The 23,698-nt window shown below is 39.4% G+C and overlaps 1 protein-coding gene across 7 annotated transcripts in view; it reads left to right on the top strand.

Annotated features, from left to right (window-relative positions):
- The window catches only part of DAB1 (DAB adaptor protein 1), a 499,349-nt gene that overhangs the window by 356,090 nt on the left and 119,561 nt on the right, over window positions 1-23,698 (top strand). For all 7 annotated transcript variants that reach the window (XM_075286464.1, XM_075286463.1, XM_075286461.1 and 4 more), the window contains exon 5: window positions 18,519-18,712. In XM_075286464.1, the coding sequence (XP_075142565.1) occupies window positions 18,646-18,712 (67 nt within the window). In that variant the 5' untranslated portion in view covers window positions 18,519-18,645. The remainder of the gene's footprint in view (window positions 1-18,518; window positions 18,713-23,698) is intronic.

Raw genomic sequence — 23,698 nt, 5'->3', positions numbered from 1 at the left:
AGATACTGGGGAGAGATGAGGATAGGGAGATAGAGGGGGAGAGATGAGGATAGGGAGATAGAGGGGGAGAGATGAGGATAGGGAGATAGAGGGGGAGAGATGAGGATAAGGAGATAGGAGGGGAGAGAGATAGCGAGGGAGGTAGGAAGAGAGGAAAAGACAAGTAGAGAGGTAAAAGAAGGGAAGAGATGAGGAACAGAGGAGAGAAATAACAGGAGAGAGAAGAGGAAAGGGAGATAGAGGGGGAGAGATGAGGATAAGGAGCAGATGGAGAAAGAGGGTACAAGGAGGGGATAGCGAGGGAGGTAGGAAGAGAGGAAAAAGAAGGGAAGAGATGAGGAACAGAGGAGAGAAAGAGAGGAAGGAATAAAGGGGAGGAGGGAGAGATAGATCAGCAGAGCCCTCCGTATATAGGTCACTCCCCGTGTGTATACTCTCCTCCTGCCCATATTATTGTTGATTTCCGTTGTGACGGTTTTTTCAGTGTTTGTTCGGATTAAAGTAATTAACTTTACAAATCTGATAAATGGCGTCTCTTCACGTTCATTCATTTCCCTCACGTCCCGGATCGAGGGTTTGATACAAGTTGTGTTCAATATTATAAAGACTTTAATCTTTGTCAATTGTGCGCTGAGCAATGATTGATACATTTCACCGCACTGTATCATTTCCATTAGAGCTTCTTGGCACGAGGCCGGGATTTCCTTCAGAGCCGCAATCTCCCATTATAGCAGAGTCTATGGATTGTACAAGAGCCTTCATGTCATCATTAAAACCCAGCAGAGGATTGGATCAAAGGAGGGGGGAGGGGGTCTCTTCTTCATCATGGGGGATTTTTGATTCTTCTAAGACTAGGGTTCCAATGTTGGCCAATATGGATAACACTGCTACCGCTGCCCTCTAGTGTAGCCATCAGTGAATTAGCACCTGGGGGATCACAGACCCCCTCAGCACATGCCAACTTACCCCTTAATGATCAGGCAGAGCCCTCCTTATTTGCTCTGCTACATCATAGAGAGAACTGTGCAGCCATACATTTTCCGCTGCACAGTCCTCTCTATCTCATCCTTGCCATCTCCGTGGCCAGGAAGCAGCCAAGACAGTGCTGTTGCCTCCAGGGAAAAGTAACCGCAAGGCCCCAGGTTTATTAACTTTTTCACTGCCCTTCACCTGAGATCCTGTCCTAGTACACCCCGTAGTCTTCCATTTACCTCCTCACTTGCCTGGACTACCAGCATACTGAAATTAATCCCCCTTGACTGTCCTATAGAACCAGGTAGTGACATTAACCCATTCACTGTCCTAAACCAGCAATAATATTGCATTAACCCATTCACTGGCCGAGAATACTGATCTTCTTCTCCAGGTCCTACAAGTCTTTAGCTATATGTCTGCATAGACACGGATGTGTTCTTGCCTTCTTCTTAGCCGGACATGCCCAGATATCTGTGTCATAAGATGATCACTTTTTCAAGACAACGTTGTGTTAGCACAATGTTATATGCCATATGCGTGGCCACCCAGTGGAGACCACTGGAATAGCGACCATATTGCTTTCCTAGGAGTAGGTATAACTAATACCCGAATACGTGGGCTAATCTGACAGAGAAGGGCGATGAAAGGACCTTTTTCCTTAAGGAATTATTATTGCTCCTTTTTTGCAGCCCTTTGCAGATTCTTCCTCCATTATTGGCCTTTAGATTTCTTCCGCATTCTCACTTCTGTCGCTGACGCCTGTAATTACGGCTCAGGAGAATGATCTGCACTTTGCTCCCGTGCCCGGGTTTTCCCATTACCAAAGATAAGGTTCCCTTGTCTGAGGTGATGTCTGTACCATGTGGAAAGGTCTGTGAAGGAACCGGAGGAAAGTAAGTGAACCCTCCAGGCTGTTACTTTGTATGTATTTCCAAATTTATTTTATCTATATCTTGTAGCTTTCTATACAGTATATAGGTGGCAGCGCTCCGAGGACAGGCAGTAAATGGTTAACCTAGAAACTGATATGCTTTGTAATCTCTCCATACATTGTGGATCTGCGGAGGCTTCTCGGCCCTCGTGGGATATTAATTCATTATTTGCTGTTGGACAATTGGGTGAAAATGTGTGAAAAACCGAATCTGGGCTGCGCGGATTCTGCACATGTGAATTTGGAGCTGCAAATTGTGGAATAATGGTGGGGGTCTCTGGGGGGTTAGGGAGGAAATTGTATTAAATTTAGTCTAAAGTTGTGTCTGCTGCATAGATACTGCAGAAAAGTGAGACTAAGTAACCGTGCCGGACACGATGGAACATTAGTGTAATACTGTACTGATCGTCTTAAAGGGAAACTCTGCCACGAAGTCTACTCATACAGGAATAGCTCAGCAAACACCTATAGTATAATACCAGCGCATTCTATGATAGGAATGACCCTTTAAGAGAATGGTGTATATTGGGTCAGAAGAGGACACGTTGCCATGTGCCCCAGCTACACCCCCATAAGTTCACTGAACCCTGTGTGCCCGATCTGAGCCATGATGTGGGACATAACTTAAGGGGGTGCAGAGGGTACATTTCCATTTCCATTACCCATGGACCATCGTTGTAAGCGCCACATGGATGCCCTCTATGGTAATCCCTTACTAGATACCAGAGCAGCAAAACTCTTAGCCAGTTCCATTCCCCTTTATCTACACCTACTCAGGGGCGGAGCCTAGTCCAGGTTGACTCCACCCCTGAGGAGCAATGTTGAAGACAAACTCACTTGTTCCGCTTCTTTTTGGTCTTCATACTGTCCTTGAGTTTCCGCTTTGACAATATGAACGTCCTTGTGTTCTTTTGTAGGAGAATTTGATTAAACTTTTTTTTTTCACTTTTTTCTTCTGTTTTTTAAGACATTAATTTCTTTTGTGAAAATGAAATTAAAAATAATTATTTTCTGTCTTCTTAAATGAATTTTACAAATGGCGCCTCTTTATGTTGAGCGTCTCCGGTTCATTACCCAGTCGGCGCAGGATGGAGACTGATAAACCGCTTTTTTGACCGCACAATACAATATTTGATTACACACTACATTGACTTGATAAGCAAATCGCCATATAATATTTTAGGAAATTATATTCTTAGCAGCATCGATTTTTTTTTTCTTACATTACAATGTGATTTATTCCCAGTCCTTGTTTGTGCATCGCAACAGTGTTGATGGTTAATGTATCACTTGGAACGTATTGTCCCATTATCTGTAGTGACCTACATTAGGGTGAGTAGGAAGCTGGGAAAACAGATTGACTGTCACAGTAATCTGCATAACAAACATTTCAGCCGGGGACAGTATGGTGAACGCTTACACGCTGTGACAGACCCACTATTATGACTACTAATCTCCCAGGCAACGTTCCCCCCATCCTGCTCGCAACAGACGAAAGCTGCCAAATATAAATCTTTACTCTACAAGCTCAAGGCTCCGCTTATGTATAACAGGGCAGAAATATGGGGGAAGTGGTGCAAATGTACAAATGTCCACAGCCAATAGTGACCAATAAGAGCAAAGCCATCGAAAGAGAAATAATGTATCAGCAATGACAACATTGTTATATGTTCACTGTATTCAGATGAGAAAAGGAGACTTTTATATCAGCGATAATGAAGTGACCCGAGTCCTAAGGAATCAAATGTCATTATAGGATAACATATTTTGGACTTGAAAAAACTTCTCCCAAATCCATATAACATTAATTATATATCCAATCTACATAAAGGAATGAGACACTTGTAAAGGAATGACATTACTTATCCTGTATTATACTCCAGAGCTGTGCTCACTATTCTGCTGGTGCAGTCACTGTGTACATACATTACATTACTTATCCTGTATTATACTCCAGAGCTGCGCTCACTATTCTGCTGGTACAGTCACTGTGTACACACATTACATTACTTATCCTGTATTATACCCCAGAGCTGCGCTCACTATTCTGCTGGTACAGTCACTGTGTACATACATTACTTATCCTGTATTATACTCCAGAGCTGCGCTCACTATTCTGCTTGTACAGTCACTGTGTACATACATTACATTACTTATCCTGTGTTATACTCCAAAGCTGCGCTCACTATTCTGCTGGTACAGTCACTGTGTACACACATTACATTACTTATCCTGTATTATACTCCAGAGCTGCGCTCACTATTCTGCTGGTACAGTCACTGTGTACATACATTACATTACTTATCCTGTATTATACTCCAGAGCTGCGCTCACTATTCTGCTGGTACAGTCACTGTGTACATACATTACATTACTTATCCTGTATTATACTCCAGAGCTGCGCTCACTATTCTGCTGGTGCAGTCACTGTGTACATACATTACATTACTTATCCTGTATTATACTCCAGAGCTGCGCTCACTATTCTGCTGGTACAGTCACTGTGTACATACATTACATTACTTATCCTGTGTTATACTCCAAAGCTGCGCTCACTATTCTGCTGGTACAGTCACTGTGTACATACATTACATTACTTATCCTGTATTATACTCCAGAGCTGCGCTCACTATTCTGCTGGTGCAGTCACTGTGTACATACATTACATTACTTATCCTGTATTATACTCCAGAGCGGCGCTCACTATTCTGCTGGTGCAGTCACTGTGTACATACATTACATTACTTATCCTGTATTATACTCCAGAGCTGCGCTCACTATACTGCTGGTACAGCCACTGTGTACATACATTACATTACTTATCCTGTATTATACTCCAGAGCTGCGCTCACTATGCTGCTGGTAGAGTCACTGTGTACATACATTACATTACTTATCCCGTATTATACCCCAGAGCTGCGCTCACTATTCTGCTGGTACAGTCACTGTGTACATACATTACATTACTTATCCTGTATTATACTCCAGAGCTGCGCTCACTATTCTGCTGATACAGTCACTGTGTACATACATTACATTACTTATCCTGTATTATACTCCAGAGCTGCGCTCACTACTCTGCTGGTGCAGTCACTGTGTACATACATTACATTACTTATCCTGTATTATACCCAGAGCTGCGCTTACTATTCTGCTGATACAGTCACTGTGTACATACATTACATTACTTATCCTGTATTATACTCCAGAGCTGCGCTCACTATTCTGCTGGTGCAGTCACTGTGTACATACATTACATTACTTATCCTGTATTATACCCCAGAGCTGAGCTCACTATTCTGCTGGTGCAGTCACTGTGTACATACATTACATTACTTATCCTGTATTATACTCCAGAGCTGCGCTCACTATTCTGCTGGTGCAGTCACTGTGTACATACATTACATTACTTATCCTGTATTATACTCCAGAGCTGCGCTCACTATTCTGCTGGTGCAGTCATTGTGTACATACATTACATTACTTATCCTGTATTATACTCCAGAGCTGCGCTCACTATTCTGCTGGTACAGTCACTGTGTACATACATTACATTACTTATCCTGTATTATACTGCAGAGCTGTGCTCACTATTCTGCTGGTGTAGTCACTGTGTACATACATTACATTACTTATCCTGTATTATACTCCAGAGCTGCGCTCTCTATTCTGCTGGTACAGTCACTGTGTACACACATTACATTACTTATCCTGTATTATACTCCAGAGCGGCGCTCACTATTCTGCTGGTACAGTCACTGTGTACACACATTACATTACTTATCCTGTATTATACCCCAGAGCTGCGCTCACTATTCTGCTGGTGCAGTCACTGTGTACATACATTACATTACTTATCCTGTATTATACTCCAGAGCTGCGCTCACTATTCTGCTGGTGCAGTCACTGTGTACATACATTACATTACTTATCCTGTATTATACCCCAGAGCTGCGCTCACTATTCTGCTGGTACAGTCACTGTGTACATACATTACATTACTTATCCTGTATTATACTCCAGAGCTGCGCTCACTATTCTGCTGGTGTAGTCACTGTGTACATACATTACATTACTTATCCTGTATTATACCCCAGAGCTGCGCTCACTATTCTGCTGGTGCAGTCACTGTGTACATACATTACATTACTTATCCTGTATTATACTCCAGAGCTGCGCTCACTATTCTGCTGGTGTAGTCACTGTGTACATACATTACATTACTTATCCTGTATTATACTCCAGAGCTGCACTCACTATTCTGCTGGTGCAGTCACTGTGTACATACATTACATTACTTATCCTGTATTATACTCCAGAGCTGCGCTCACTATTCTGCTGGTGCAGTCACTGTGTACATACATTACATTACTTATCCTGTATTATACTCCAGAGCTGCGCTCACTATTCTGCTGGTACAGTCACTGTGTACATACCTTACATTACTTATCCTGTATTATACTCCAGAGCTGCGCTCACTATTCTGCTGGTGCAGTCACTGTGTACATACCTTACATTACTTATCCTGTATTATACTCCAGAGCGGCGCTCACTATTCTGCTGTGCAGTCACTGTGTACATACATTACATTACTTATCCTGTATTATACTCCAGAGCTGTGCTCACTATTCTGCTGGTGCAGTCACTGTGTACATACATTACATTACTTATCCTGTATTATACTCCAGAGCTGCGCTCACTATTCTGCTGGTGCAGTCACTGTGTACATACATTACATTACTTATCCTGTATTATACTCCAGAGCTGCGCTCACTATTCTGCTGGTGCAGTCACTGTGTACATACATTACATTACTTATCCTGTATTATACTCCAGAGCTGCGCTCACTATTCTGCTGGTGCAGTCACTGTGTACATACATTACATTACTTATCCTGTATTATACCCCAGAGCTGCGCTCACTATTCTGCTGGTGCAGTCACTGTGTACATACATTACATTACTTATCCTGTATTATACTCCAGAGCTGCGCTCACTATTCTGCTGGTGCAGTCACTGTGTACTTACATTACTTATCCTGTATTATACACCAGAGCTGCGCTCACTATTCTGCTGGTGCAGTCACTGTGTACATACCTTACATTACTTATCCTGTATTATACTCCAGAGCGGCGCTCACTATTCTGTGATTGGCTAGTCTGCAGTATGATACATGTGGTATAACACCAGCGCTGTGCTCCGACCTGTCTCCATCTTTGCTGTACGTCAGTAAATATCCAGAAAATATAAAATCATTAGAGTAGACAAAAAGCTTGAGTAGAGAAATGTCAGGGAATGTCAGCGGTCTCGGCTGGGCTCCGGAGCCTGCAGACATTCTGCTACACTTCATGACAAAGCTGCTGTGCGTCCTGTGAGGCTGTGCGGCCCGGCTAGTAATTATACCCCCGGGGTCACGGCTTCTGCTGACCCATTAAGTCTAGGGCAAGAACACAGGGAAGTGATGTCTCGCTGAATGGTCGGGGATATTACCGCACACATTGTCAGCGAAACTGATGGAAACATAAGAGACGGGCGATGGCGGTGATGTTTCGGGTCCTCACACCTGTAATGTACATTCCACACTCTGTAACTGTAGCAACAAGGATGGGAAATAAAATAGTGAAAGCTATAAAAACACTTGTACACATTTCCTGAATCTGGAGAAATCTCTCCATTCCTATTTTTAGTAATTTGTCATTTCCCTTCCAATGGCAACTAATTCTGGTCGTAGAAACGGGAAGCGAAACATAAAACACTTTCCCTTTCCCTACATGGTGGAATTCACTTTCATGTATTTGTATTCCATGTTTTTGGTATCTTCTCAGCAGACGGTTTCATCGATCATTGTCATAGAGCTACATCTACAGCCACCACCAGGGGGAGCTCCGGAGCTTCCTGTATACACAAGTGCATATACAGTATATAGTAAACTGCTACACTGCCCCTTTAAGAACCCCATGTGACACATCACGTAGTCAAACATTAATTAGACAATTTCTTAATTAACATTAAGTCAACTAAAATTTGGACTCCAGATAAGGTCGGTGCTGTAGAGAAGAGTTTCGTACACCGCCATGACATCATCCGCAGGCGTACTGGTCACAGAAAGGGGAGCGACACTATCGCAACCAATTACAAAACTGCAAATAACCATATAGCAATATCCTATTATGTGTATACAGCTCCTGTGCATGCCTATATGTCTCCATATAACAGACTTGAAACTACCCCTGCGTAGTCAGATCCTGCACTGGTCACTGTCTTCCATCTGTATCTTCTTCTACTGTCTGTAGGTTGTCCAGATGCAGAGAGGGGTCTGCAGGATCAGACTACATGGACGTTATAGTCTGTAATCATGGAGACACACAGGTCTGCGCAGGAGCTGAAGACACAAGATGATACAAAGATAGATACATGGCAACAATAAAGCAACATTGTAACATTAAAATATAAACTGGATACAAAAGTATTCACAACCAAGCTATTCTTTCCAACGACACATACACATGCACACTCAGATCAGCCATCAATGTCAGAGTCTGGGAAAGGCCCTTTAAATGGTAGCATTCTCTATGTCTTCAGCCTCCACTAGGGGGAGCTCTGCTGTACACTGTGTTTTACTTGAAAGTAAACTATAAGCAGACCACAGTGAGCTCCATAGCTCCCCCTAGTGGTATTAGACAGTGTTTCTAATATATCCATGCGTGGTACTATAGTAGAAAAGCTGAGCTAATATATATATATATATATATATATATATATATATACAAATCATCAGCTCTAATATGTGCAGCAGTGGGAGTGGCTTAATACTAAGTGGGTGTGGCCTTGTGACTATATGACCGCCACTTCTTACCCAGTGTCTAGCCCGTTGTCTCCGCTGTTGTGTATCAGGTGTTCATTTTGCTGGAAGTAACTGGATTAGTTGTAGTTGGTTTGTCGCGCTCGCTGTCGCCGCGGCCTTCTGTTCTCCTTCATTACAGGGCACTTTATATAATACTTTGGCGCCGCGGCTGTTTGTTAATGTCATTGAAATGTGACTCATTAAACAATAATTAACTTTTACGGCAAAACGTAATTGAAGACAATATTCAGCGCCTTCTGTTTCCTGCGCCCCCGCCTGGACTAGATCACAATCACTGCATGTCTATCATCGCAGTGTTACCACCGGGGTGGAGGATCAATAGTGGGGGGAACTGCAGATAAACGGGGGCCAGGCATGCAGGGACTTGCTGATAGATAGATAGATAGATAGATAGATAGATAGATAGATAGATAATAGATAGATAGATAAATGATTGATAGATAGATAGATAGGAGATAGATAGATAGATAGATAGATAGATAGATAGATGATAGATAGATAGATAGATAGATAGATAGGAGATAGATAGATAGATAGATAGATAGATAGATAGATAGATAGATGATAGATAGATAGGAGATAGATAGATAGATAGATAGATAGATAGATAGATAGATAGATAGGAGATAGATAGATAGATAGATAGATAGATAGATAGATAGAAGATAGATAGATAGATAGATAGATAGGAGATAGATAGATAGATAGATAGATAGATAGATAGATAGATAGATAGATAGATAGGAGATAGATAGATAGATAGATAGATAGATAGATAGATAGATAGGAGATAGATAGATAGATAGATAGATAGATAGATAGGAGATAGATAGATAGATAGATAGGAGATAGATAGATAGATAGATAGATAGATAGATAGATAGGAGATAGATAGATAGATAGATAGATAGATAGATAGATAGATAGGAGATAGATAGATAGATAGATAGATAGATAGATAGATAGATAGGAGATAGATAGATAGATAGATAGATAGGAGATAGATAGATAGATAGATAGATAGATAGATAGGAGATAGATAGATAGATAGATAGATAGATAGATAGGAGATAGATAGATAGATAGATAGATAGATAGATAGGAGATAGATAGATAGATAGATAGATAGATAGGAGATAGATAGATAGATAGATAGATAGATAGATAGGAGATAGATAGATAGATAGATAGATAGGAGATAGATAGATAGATAGATAGATAGATAGATAGGAGATAGATAGATAGATAGATAGATAGATAGATAGATAGATAGGAGATAGATAGATAGATAGATAGATAGATAGATAGATAGGAGATAGATAGATAGATAGATAGATAGATAGATAGGAGATAGATAGATAGATAGATAGATAGATAGGAGATAGATAGATAGATAGATAGGAGATAGATAGATAGATAGATAGATAGATAGATAGGAGATAGATAGATAGATAGATAGATAGATAGATAGATAGATAGATAGGAGATAGATAGATAGATAGATAGATAGATAGATAGATAGGAGATAGATAGATAGATAGATAGATAGATAGATAGGAGATAGATAGATAGATAGATAGATAGATAGGAGATAGATAGATAGATAGATAGATAGATAGATAGGAGATAGATAGATAGATAGATAGATAGATAGGAGATAGATAGATAGATAGATAGATAGATAGATGATAGATAGATAGATAGATAGATAGATAGATAGATAGATAGGAGATAGATAGATAGATAGATAGATAGATAGATAGGAGATAGATAGATAGATAGATAGATAGATAGATAGATAGATAGGAGATAGATAGATAGATAGATAGATAGATAGGAGATAGATAGATAGATAGATAGATAGGAGATAGATAGATAGATAGATAGATAGATAGATAGATAGATAGATAGGAGATAGATAGATAGATAGATAGATAGGAGATAGATAGATAGATAGATAGGAGATAGATAGATAGATAGATAGATAGATAGATAGATAGGAGATAGATAGATAGATAGATAGATAGGAGATAGATAGATAGATAGATAGATAGATAGATAGATAGATAGGAGATAGATAGATAGATAGATAGATAGATAGATAGGAGATAGATAGATAGATAGATAGATAGGAGATAGATAGATAGATAGATAGATAGATAGATAGATAGATAGGAGATAGATAGATAGATAGATAGATAGATAGATAGATAGGAGATAGATAGATAGATAGATAGATAGATAGATAGGAGATAGATAGATAGATAGATAGATAGATAGATAGGAGATAGATAGATAGATAGATAGATAGATAGATAGGAGATAGATAGATAGATAGATAGATAGATAGATAGGAGATAGATAGATAGATAGATAGATAGATAGGAGATAGATAGATAGATAGATAGATAGATAGATAGATAGGAGATAGATAGATAGATAGATAGATAGATAGATAGATAGGAGATAGATAGATAGATAGATAGATAGATAGGAGATAGAAAGATAGATAGATAGGAGATAGATAGATAGATAGATAGATAGATAGGAGATAGATAGATAGATAGATAGATAGATAGATAGATAGGAGATAGATAGATAGATAGATAGATAGATAGATAGGAGATAGATAGATAGATAGATAGATAGATAGATAGATAGATAGGAGATAGATAGATAGATAGATAGATAGATAGATAGATAGGAGATAGATAGATAGATAGATAGATAGATAGATAGGAGATAGATAGATAGATAGATAGATAGGAGATAGATAGATAGATAGATAGATAGATAGGAGATAGATAGATAGATAGATAGATAGATAGATAGATAGATAGGAGATAGATAGATAGATAGGAGATAGATAGGAGATAGATAGATAGATAGGAGATAGATAGATAGATAGATAGATAGATAGATAGATAGATAGGAGATAGATAGATAGATAGATAGATAGGAGATAGATAGATAGATAGATAGATAGATAGGAGATAGATAGATAGATAGATAGATAGATAGGAGATAGATAGATAGATAGATAGATAGATAGATAGGAGATAGATAGATAGATAGATAGATATGAGATAGATAGATAGATAGATAGATAGAAGATAGATAGATAGATAGATAGATAGATAGATAGATAGATAGGAGATAGATAGATAGATAGATAGATAGATAGATAGGAGATAGATAGATAGATAGATAGATAGATAGATAGGAGATAGATAGATAGATAGATAGATAGATGATAGATAGATAGATAGATAGATAGATAGATAGATAGATAGATAGGAGATAGATAGATAGATAGATAGATAGATAGATAGGAGATAGATAGATGATAGATAGATAGATAGATAGATAGATAGGAGATAGATAGATAGATAGATAGATAGATAGATGACAGACAGATAGATAGATAGATAGATAGACAGACAGACAGACAGACAGATAGATAGATAGATAGATAGATAGATAGATAGGAGATAGATAGATAGATAGATAGATAGATAGATAGATAGATAGATAGGAGATAGATAGATAGATAGATAGATAGGAGATAGATAGATAGATAGATAGATAGATAGATAGATGATAGATAGATAGATGATAGATAGATAGATAGATAGATAGATAGATAGATAGATAGATAGGAGATAGAAGATAGATAGATAGATAGATAGATAGATAGATAGATAGGAGATAGATAGATAGATAGATAGATGATTGATAGATAGATAGATCGATAGATAGATAGATAGATAGATAGATAAATGATAGATAGATAGATAGATAGATAGATAGGAGATAGATAGATAATAGATAGATAGATAGATAGATAGATAGATAGATAGATAGATAGGAGATAGATAGATAGATAGATAGATAGATAGGAGATAGATAGATAGATAGATAGATAGATAGATAGATAGATAGGAGATAGATAGATAGATAGATAGATAGATAGGAGATAGATAGATAGATAGATAGATAGGAGATAGATAGATAGATAGATAGATAGATAGATAGGAGATAGATAGATAGATAGATAGATAGATAGATAGATAGATAGGAGATAGATAGATAGATAGATAGATAGATAGATAGGAGATAGATAGATAGATAGATAGATAGGAGATAGATAGATAGATAGATAGATAGATAGATAGATAGGAGATAGATAGATAGATAGATAGATAGATAGATAGATAGGAGATAGATAGATAGATAGATAGATAGATAGATAGGAGATAGATAGATAGATAGATAGGAGATAGATAGATAGATAGATAGATAGATAGATAGGAGATAGATAGATAGATAGATAGATAGATAAATAGATAGGAGATAGATAGATAGATAGATAGATAGATAGGAGATAGATAGATAGATAGATAGATAGATAGATAGGAGATAGATAGATAGATAGATAGATAGATAGATAGATAGGAGATAGATAGATAGATAGATAGATAGGAGATAGATAGATAGATAGATAGATAGATAGATAGGAGATAGATAGATAGATAGATAGATAGATAGATAGATAGATAGGAGATAGATAGATAGATAGATAGATAGATAGGAGATAGATAGATAGATAGATAGATAGATAGATAGATAGGAGATAGATAGATAGATAGATAGATAGATAGGAGATAGATAGATAGATAGATAGATAGATAGATAGATAGATAGGAGATAGATAGATAGATAGATAGGAGATAGATAGATAGATAGATAGATAGATAGATAGATAGATAGGAGATAGATAGATAGATAGATAGATAGATAGATAGGAGATAGATAGATAGATAGATAGATAGGAGATAGATAGATAGATAGATAGATAGATAGATAGGAGATAGATAGATAGATAGATAGATAGATAGATAGATAGGAGATAGATAGATAGATAGATAGATAGATAGATAGGAGATAGATAGATAGATAGATAGATAGATAGATAGATAGATAGGAGATAGATAGATAGATAGATAGATAGATAGGAGATAGATAGATAGATAGATAGATAGATAGATAGGAGATAGATAGATAGATAGATAGATAGATAGATAGATAGATAGGAGATAGATAGATAGATAGATAGGAGATAGATAGATAGATAGATAGATAGATAGATAGATAGGAGATAGATAGATAGATAGATAGATAGATAGATAGATAGGAGATAGATAGATAGATAGATAGATAGATAGATAGGAGATAGATAGATAGATAGATAGATAGATAGATAGATAGGAGATAGATAGATAGATAGATAGATAGATAGGAGATAGATAGATAGATAGATAGATAGATAGATAGGAGATAGATAGATAGATAGATAGATAGATAGGAGATAGATAGATAGATAGATAGATAGATAGATAGATAGGAGATAGATAGATAGATAGATAGATAGATAGATAGGAGATAGATAGATAGATAGATAGATAGATAGGAGATAGATAGATAGATAGATAGATAGATAGATAGATAGATAGATAGGAGATAGATAGATAGATAGATAGATAGATAGATAGGAGATAGATAGATAGATAGATAGGAGATAGATAGATAGATAGATAGATAGATAGATAGATAGGAGATAGATAGATAGATAGATAGATAGATAGATAGATAGATAGGAGATAGATAGATAGATAGGAGATAGATAGGAGATAGATAGATAGATAGATAGGAGATAGATAGATAGATAGATAGATAGATAGATAGATAGATAGGAGATAGATAGATAGATAGATAGATAGATAGGAGATAGATAGATAGATAGATAGGAGATAGATAGATAGATAGATAGATAGATAGATAGATAGATAGATAGGAGATAGATAGATAGATAGATAGATAGATAGATATGAGATAGATAGATAGATAGATAGATAGATAGATAGAAGATAGATAGATAGATAGATAGATAGATAGATAGGAGATAGATAGATAGATAGATAGATAGATAGGAGATAGATAGATAGATAGATAGATAGATAGGAGATAGATAGATAGATAGATAGATAGATAGATAGATGATAGATAGATAGATAGATAGATAGATAGGAGATAGATAGATAGATAGATAGATAGATAGATAGGAGATAGATAGATGATAGATAGATAGATAGATAGATAGATAGATAGGAGATAGATAGATAGATAGATAGATAGATAGATGACAGACAGATAGATAGATAGATAGATAGATAGATAGATAGATAGATAGACAGACAGACAGACAGACAGATAGATAGATAGATAGATAGATAGATAGGAGATAGATAGATAGATAGATAGATAGATAGATAGATAGGAGATAGATAGATAGATAGATAGATAGGAGATAGATAGATAGATAGATAGATAGATAGATAGATGATAGATAGATAGATGATAGATAGATAGATAGATAGATAGATAGATAGATAGATAGATAGGAGATAGAAGATAGATAGATAGATAGATAGATAGATAGATAGGAGATAGATAGATAGATAGATAGATGATTGATAGATAGATAGATCGATAGATAGATAGATAGATAGATAAATGATAGATAGATAGATAGATAGATAGATAGATAGATAGGAGATAGATAATAGATAGATAGATAGATAGATAGATAGATAGGAGATAGATAGATAGATAGATAGATAGATAGATAGATAGATAGATAGGAGATAGATAGATAGATAGATAGATAGGAGATAGATAGATAGATAGATAGATAGATAGGAGATAGATAGATAGATAGATAGATAGATAGATAGATAGATAGATGATAGATAGATAGATAGGAGATAGATAGATAGATAGATAGATAGATAGGAGATAGAATGATAGATAAATAGATAGATAGATAGATAGATAGATAGATAGATAGGAGATAGATAGATAGATAGATAGATAGATAGGAGATAGATAGATAGATAGATAGATAGATAGATAGATAGATAGGAGATAGATAGATAGGAGATAGATAGATAGATAGATAGATAGATAGATAGATAGATAGATAGGAGATGGATACATAGATACAGACAGAAAGAAAGCAGTGTATACAATGTGTATGAAACCCCAGATGAGACGCTGCTCAGCATTATAATGTGACTGCTATTAGATTCCTTGTCAGCGTCTGCGGATCTTTCCGTCCATCTCAGGCTATTCTGGAGATTACATGGCCGCTCATTTGTTGTTTTTCGTTCACTCGTCAGACAGAAGTAATTTTGTGTCAGGTTTATGTGAAGCTTCTATAATTCATCCGGATTCTTCTTTCCTTCCGTCACAGCGGCTGGTTATTGACTGGGCGGCTCTTGCTTTGTGGCTGTTGCTGTGATTATGTTTTTAGGGTAAATATTGAGTCAGTATTTTAGGATTTGTTACAATTGTATCTTTATTCCTACATTACTTATTATATTACAGGGCAGATAGTGCAGACCTTGTGGATTTGGGGCCCCTTGTTTGGGGCCCCGGTGGCTCTTTCCAATAGTATTGAATTGCATTATCTTGTGCAGAGGAGATTCTTAGATACTTGTGAATCCGCCTACAAGAAACAGACCCTGAGGACCAGTGATTGGCTACAAGCGGAGTGTATATTGTTGGACCTTTGGGAACCCTTATTGGACTCAGTTGTGGTCCACTAGTATTCGGGTGGGGCTGGTCTAATGACCTATATCATCCTACAGATGCCTTGTAATAAGCACTGACTGTATCATGTGACCTCCTGCGGAGCTGCTGACTGGCTGAGAGGGGTCATGTGATGTCACAGCCTTCTTATGACCCCATTTTTGGCCCTTTTGGGGGTCATTGAGTTGTTGCGATTGCCCCTCCTATTAGAGGATCATAGTCGTGTCCCTATTATACTCCACCCTTAATAGTGACAAGTTCCCTTTAAGTAAAGTTCCGCCGCCCGCTGATACTTTGTATACATTGATGATCTGATACTTGTTATTTTTTTGCCGAGCTTCAATCTCATGATCAAATATCAGGACAGCTGGAAAGTTATAAAAAGACGCCGAGCTCCTCGCTCACCAGCAGTTCTGCGCAGGCTTTCACATTAAACATGCAAAATATTCCAATAACTTCAGATTGGTTGCCAGGGAAATTTGGAATAAATTGAGTTATTTTTAGGGTTTTTCATCTTTATTCATTTATCTACATTATAGATTTTTTTTGTTACAAGGTTTGATCTACAAAGCTAAATTTATAGCGCACCGATCATCACAAGACAAGACTCCCAATCCTCCCCGGGCAGATGTAGATGTATTAGAGGCCGCCAGGAATGGGCGAACATTGAAGAGTTTTATCTTCCCAAACTGTGCAGTGCACTCGGCTCTATCTGGGGTGCTATTGGAGTGTTAGTGCTTGGAGTCGCCACTCCCCCTCCCCTCTCACAGCATACAGTCTCACCTATGCACAGACTGCAGCTTCATCCCCCTCCACTCCCTCTCTCCTGCCTTCCAGTTACCCTACAAGGGCAGTGACAAGGAAACTGCATGCAATAATAGTGATAGTGGTGCTGCCAGGAATAATGGTGTCAGTGGGCACTGCTGGCCCAGATGTGCGAGCCGAAATCTATTATGGAATGTGAAGTTTCTAGAGTAGTTTCCTCTAAGTGACTACAAGGGACGATTCCATCCTAAGGGAGAAAGTGCCTGTCCTCTAATGTGAAATGAGATAAAGAATGGGTACAAGTGTCCTTCAGCACGCCAAGTGTTGTCCAACATATTCTCCATCTGTCTCCTATAGTAAAGTCATACTAGAAATACTCAGTGCAGTCTGATCATAGTAGTCCTCATACATTGGCAAACCCATAGCAGTCCTCGTATTACCATTCTCATAGCAGATTCACTGGGGTCCTCACCAATTCTTAAGTATCTCCCTATGGGGGATTCCATCTGGGAAGACAATGAACACAAGACTCTGTGACTTGAGTGAAATCTTCTCTGAGACCTCCCAGCAATACTTGTCATTGATAGTAACAACTCTAGGACTTGTCCTTATAGAATTAATCTAATAAGAATGTTGCCTTTAGGGCATCGCTTCCAATCAGAACCGCCCACGTTATATGAAGCATACATACATGAACATAACATAGTGATGCAACCATCCGGGATTTACCAAATAAGTCAAATGATGTTTAACCCGATATATTCAATTAATGGATATATAGACCCATCGTAGCATCCCAATACCAGACTAATAACATAGTGCCAGCCTCACACAACACAACAGTTGTAACTGTTTTATGCCTCTTTGCCACCTCCTCCATTGTTGGCAGTTGTTGTATGTAGGTTCCTTTCTACCAATCCAGGAGATCTCCAATTGTCACGGTGGGATAATGTAGAGACTGATGGCATGTTGGCCGAAATGACACCCATTAGGGTGAAGGATGAGTGTCACATCTCATGAATGGCGCCCACAATACTTTCTGCACACTTGGCTTGACTTTGACACTTGACATTGTATTCCTCCTCTGAGTACCTTGTACTTTCCTCCTGGTTGTCATCTTGAGACTGTTCCATCCTCTCTAATGGGGAATGGCAGCGGCTTAATGATGGCCTCCTCGAAGTAATTGACTTTTGAGTTTGGTCAGGATCTGCAGACACCATGGAGAGGTCGCTGTGACCGCCAGCTGCAGACCTTCAAGTGCGCTCGATGCCTTGTGACAAAGCGCGACCCCCTAAGCCCCCTCTAACGTGGCTGTTTGTCATTTCTCCTACAGCTCTTGAGCGACATGAGTGAGATATGTGATTTGGAGAGCGGCAACTGAAGGGCTAAGCGATTCTGTTGGAGAAGACTTCTAGATGAGCCTGGATCTGTGTGAAGAGGTCTAAGGAGGATTTAATAGGATGTCAACTGAGGCAGAACTTCAAGTGGCTGTGAAAACCAGCGCCAAGAAAGAATCAAAAAAGAAAGGTACTTTTCATGTTCTGGGAGGTGCGGTGTCAGATGAGCGCTACGTGGCGGCACTTTCATTATATGGCCTGCTTATTCTTTCATGTAGCAAATTGTATTCTGCTGAAACGGTTCCTTACAGAATTCGGTGCTTAATATTTTCTACAGAAGGACCACAAAAAGGAGATTCAAGGAATTTTTGATACTAATGTATAATCTGGAGGGCCAGTTAAAGGGCCACTAACCTGCGGCGGTTCTCAGTATAGGATATAATATACGTGATATAAAGTGGACATGGCGAGAGTTTCCCAGATTCCTATCCCTGGCTACAATGTTGCATCGCTATGATGTCACTGTGGAGGATGGGACACCACCAGGGCCTGTGATTGGCTGCTGTGGTCACATGACACTGGACTGCATTAGTGGTCATTGCTGCATATATGTTGTATTGACCCCTTAAATATTCTAAATTTCCCAATAAATCTAAGTCTCAGTCGTCGCTTCCATCACCACCACCAATTCCAGCTTTATTTAATAGTCGCCTCTCCACTAACTCCAGTTGGATTTTCTCTAGCCCCCGCCATTCCTGCGCAATCAGTGCTCTTAGTTTTGGTGCCTGATATGCTAACTAGACTCCTTAATGTCAAGTGGGTGGTGTCAGGTAGGAGCAGACAAGGGGGAGTGGCTCCCTTTCCTGGTCCAGAGGCAGACAGTGTCAGAGTCCTGAGTCACGCCTCTTTGCCCGCTTCTTCCTGACACCACCCAGTTGTCATTAAGGAGTTTAGTTATCATATCAGGCACCAAAACTGACCGTAATGGTTTCTCGAGAACGGTGAGGACTAGAGAGTAAAATCCAACTGTGCCGGAGTCAGTGGAGCAAAGAGCTGGGCTTGGTGGAGCTGGTGATGGTCCCTGGATGCAGAATCTCCCATGAGCAATACTCGCTGTGAGGTCTGTCATATGCCGCTACATCGTATCTTCCTTCCGTTTCCCGTATAACAATTGCTGACAGTTGGCGGTTTTCACCAGCGGATAGTAGACTGGATTATCGGAGGCTGCAGGGAATGTCTCCGGACTCACATGAAGGTGATGCGTGTTCTACTTGCCGTGTACATCTACTCCTTAGAAGATGTGAGGGCCGTACACGGATTGTCAGATACATCCACTTAGTAGGAAGAAGGTTCCTGTCATTGTATAGAGACAATTGGTTTGTCCTTGGTGGTCTCAAGACATTTCCAATTCTGATAAACACGGGAGATTCTACCTAATATCAGGGGCTCATCTATGATATTGGACACTAATCCTCAGAGAGGGGCTACAAGGAGTGCAGGTGTCCCTGAAGGAGACTCCAGTAATCTCATTGGTCATGGTGTAATGCTTCATTCCTCCTGCGGGAGTGCTATAGATAAATTACACACCCGCTTACAGGTTCCTCCACAGATCACAGCTGATCGCTGGAAGTCCAAGCAGTGGGACAACCTGTGATCTGCAGTCCTGTAACTATTCAGCGATGTCGCTGTCACAGTTTCCTCTGTAGAATAATTATCGGTATCTCGGAATATTGCTAGCAGGCTTTTTCTCCAAGATAAAGGACGAACATGCAGGAAGTAACATTGTATCTGATGAGCCTCATAGATCCATAGGGGTTGCTAAGCAACAGCACAGGATAGAATGCAACATTGATACTGTCATTAGATCATGGAGGACTCTGTTCACACTTCACTGAATTCCTGCACATCAGGGTTTTTTTTTTGGTTTGGCTACAACTTAGAAGAGATATTTGTTAATGGAGATGTTATAAGGGGCCCAGAATGTCACTCTGCGGGACCCCCAAAGCTGAGCTGCAGTATTGGCACCCGCTCACTATATATCGTCTGCTTCCAGCTCTGTGCACTGTATAGTGCAGGTGTCAAAAACAACAGCTGATCACTGCGGGGCCCCTCCTTCTCACTGTTCTATATCTGGCTGCAGCAGGAGCTTCCCCCCCCCCTAAAATAAAGTTGTTAAGCTGAAGATGGGACAGATCAGCAGGAGATCTCTGCAGGACTGCGCCAGGATAACGCAACGAGGACTGTATTTCCTTCTCGTTCATTCCTAGGTTCAGTGTCCCTTTAAAATGGGTTTGGTAACGTCACAACCCCTTTAAGGGAGGGCTATGAGGAAGTATATTGTAGGGAATATTAGTTACCTGGAGGGACATTGTCACCACGAGCCTTGTTCACCAGTATAGTAGATTCCCAGTCACACCTCCATCTTTACATCCATATAAAACACTCCGACAATTTGTAATCTAAATGCAAACAGCGATCCTCGGCGCCCGCGGAGTCAGGTAACCGGAGGACGGCCCTCTATAGGCTTCTATTTCCAGAGAGTTTTTTCTTGATTTTTTTTTTTTCTTCTCCCGGGGCCTGACGAGACTGTCAATGTGTCAATAGATGGAAGGATTCCTATAGATGTCAGGATAACAAGACATTTATTACCGCCGTCCCCTCCGGCACCAGCAGTACCCGCAGATAGCGCCTTTAATCTTTATGGAAAGCGACATAACAACTATGTCCTCGCTCTGACATGTCTCACAATGACAAGGAATTGAATCTGCCTTGTGGACTGTGTGTAACGCGTCTGCATCACCTGCACCCGGGGAGAGCGGCCATATCAGCACAGCGGGCTCAGTCTATTACAGGGGACCTGTCACCCCCCCATGGGCACTTACCATCTGTCATATCAAGATGGAACTAGAGGGTGTGAGAAGACTGAGGTCCCTGGGCCCACCAGATAAAACGGTTCTAGGGGCCCAACTACCCCTGTAAAATAAATGTCTTGTATGTATAGAGTCCTAGGGGGAGGTCCTTCTGAGGGTCCTGCCCATGCGGGCCATTGAGAGTTAACCTTATAGCAAAAATCAACATGACCTCCCTTCTGATTCAGGGCAATTCACGTCTCCTGTACCCCAAAACACAGAGTCTGAATTATCAAGACTGGCATTCTGCACCCTGGCCTTGATAATTCCTGCCCTGTTGGGGTTTGCACTTTTTGACATAAACTAGTCCCATCCTCCGAGGCCCATGTACGTGCACAGATGTCTTTGTCAGCTCCTTGTAGGATTCTTGCATCATTTACAGTTGATGATACATATGATGAGGCCGATGGTCCTGCTCTATGCCCGTTGTCATGCTCCTTTAAGAAAGTTGTGTGTGAGGGGCAAAAGATAAACAGTTGCAATTTTTTGCACATTAATTCTGACTTTTCAGTAGTTTTCTGATGCACAAGCCATAAATCATCACCATCGTGCACCTTGGGATTCATGTTCTATAGGCCGCTCCTCTTATATATGTAGTCGCACATAGAGAAGGAGAACCCTAAACTGGTCCATACTGCCCAAAGGGAAGGACATTATGGAATATATATGGCATATAGAATTATAGAATTTGTTTGGATTCCATAATCCATAATAGTGAAGCGTGCTCTCTACCACCTAGCAATGCACATGGCTTTAGCAGCAGCTGCCTGGCACTGGTCATAAACATTTCTATTAAAAGAAAACTAGTAGCTATTTTTTGTTAACCCTTTATCTTACTGGTTCATATTATGCAACCTTTATGTTACAAGACTGCAAAATGGGAACAATATATGACTTCTGTTATAGCAGCAGTTGTCGTATCCCTTCCCCCACCAAGAATAGGATTGGGGTATAGGGTCCCTAGCCGAGGTGACTATGACTCTACAGCATGCACAACTGGAGGTGGGATCTGATTTCTCTTCTTTCCATTGCCAATCCAATCCCATCGAACAATTCAGTGGGTTAGACCTGACCTGGGTGTGAACAGAGCTGTATCCTCGGACACTGTATCCTGGTATTGTGTCCCAATTCAGATCACCCATGAAAGAGCTGAAGCAGATAATATAATAAAGGCCGCCATCTTCCAGGAGGACCCACCATATCTAAGCATTACAAAGCCTTCTAATGTCAATGAGCACATTGTAATGCTTCTTTTCACCTGTGGGGGTGCTACACACTTGCTGATGACTTCCAGATCCTCCTTGCAGGTCCTGTCTATAATCAGAGACTATAAAATATGGACAACCCCTCTAATGTGTAGGTGCAATCTATGAATTGTTCCCTATGACATAGAATCCTCCAGCTCATCGCCTTGATATGTATCAGCTCATTTACCATCTTCCTGTAAGCGGCGGCAATTACCGCTCCTGAGCAAATCTCCCCCATACCAAAGAAAGCGCATTGTCCAAGGTCAGCGAGGAACTCCGCGGCCAATTTCCATTTCAAACAATCCACGAGTTCAAAGAGAACGTCGTCTCCATAGATTGTAACTGGAGGTGACGCATCGAATGTGGAAATACGGGAAGCGACAAATCTAAGTGCACTCCAGAAATGGGTCAGGCCCAGGAAACGGACGCGGCATCTTCCATCAAACATGCCAGGCTTACGAGCTGACAGAAGTAGTGGCGTCTGTAACAATGTAGACAGCTCGTTATTTTAGATTGACAGTAATTATAGATGTGTTACATTGTATCAGATTATTATTACTCCACTGAATAAAAATAGCAATTAAAACCCCGATCCATATCCGGCCCCAATTAATGGAGGCTTAAGGCCATTAGCAGAGCCCGGACCACTAATGACAGAGCGGGAAGAACATTCTGTGAGGACCCCATTAATTCTCATCAATATCTTCACAGCTAAATATATTCATGTCCTCAGTCTCATCACCGGGTGAGAAAGATCATTATATGTAAGAGGAAAGAGGCGGAAGAGCAGATAGGAGATAGATAGATAGATAGATAGATAGATAGATAGATAGATAGATAGATAGATAGGAGATAGATAGATAGGAGATAGATAGATAGATAGATAGATAGATAGATAGATAGATAGATAGATAGATAGGATAGGAGATAGATAGATAGATAGATAGATAGATAGATAGATAGGAGATAGATAGATAGATAGATAGATAGATAGATAGATAGATAGGAAATAGGAGATAG

Source organism: Leptodactylus fuscus, chromosome 9 (genome assembly GCF_031893055.1).
Source record: "Leptodactylus fuscus isolate aLepFus1 chromosome 9, aLepFus1.hap2, whole genome shotgun sequence".
Taxonomy (NCBI): Eukaryota; Metazoa; Chordata; class Amphibia; order Anura; family Leptodactylidae; genus Leptodactylus; species Leptodactylus fuscus.
Note: the sequence above shows the minus strand (reverse complement) of the source record. Positions and strands in the feature narration are given on the sequence as shown.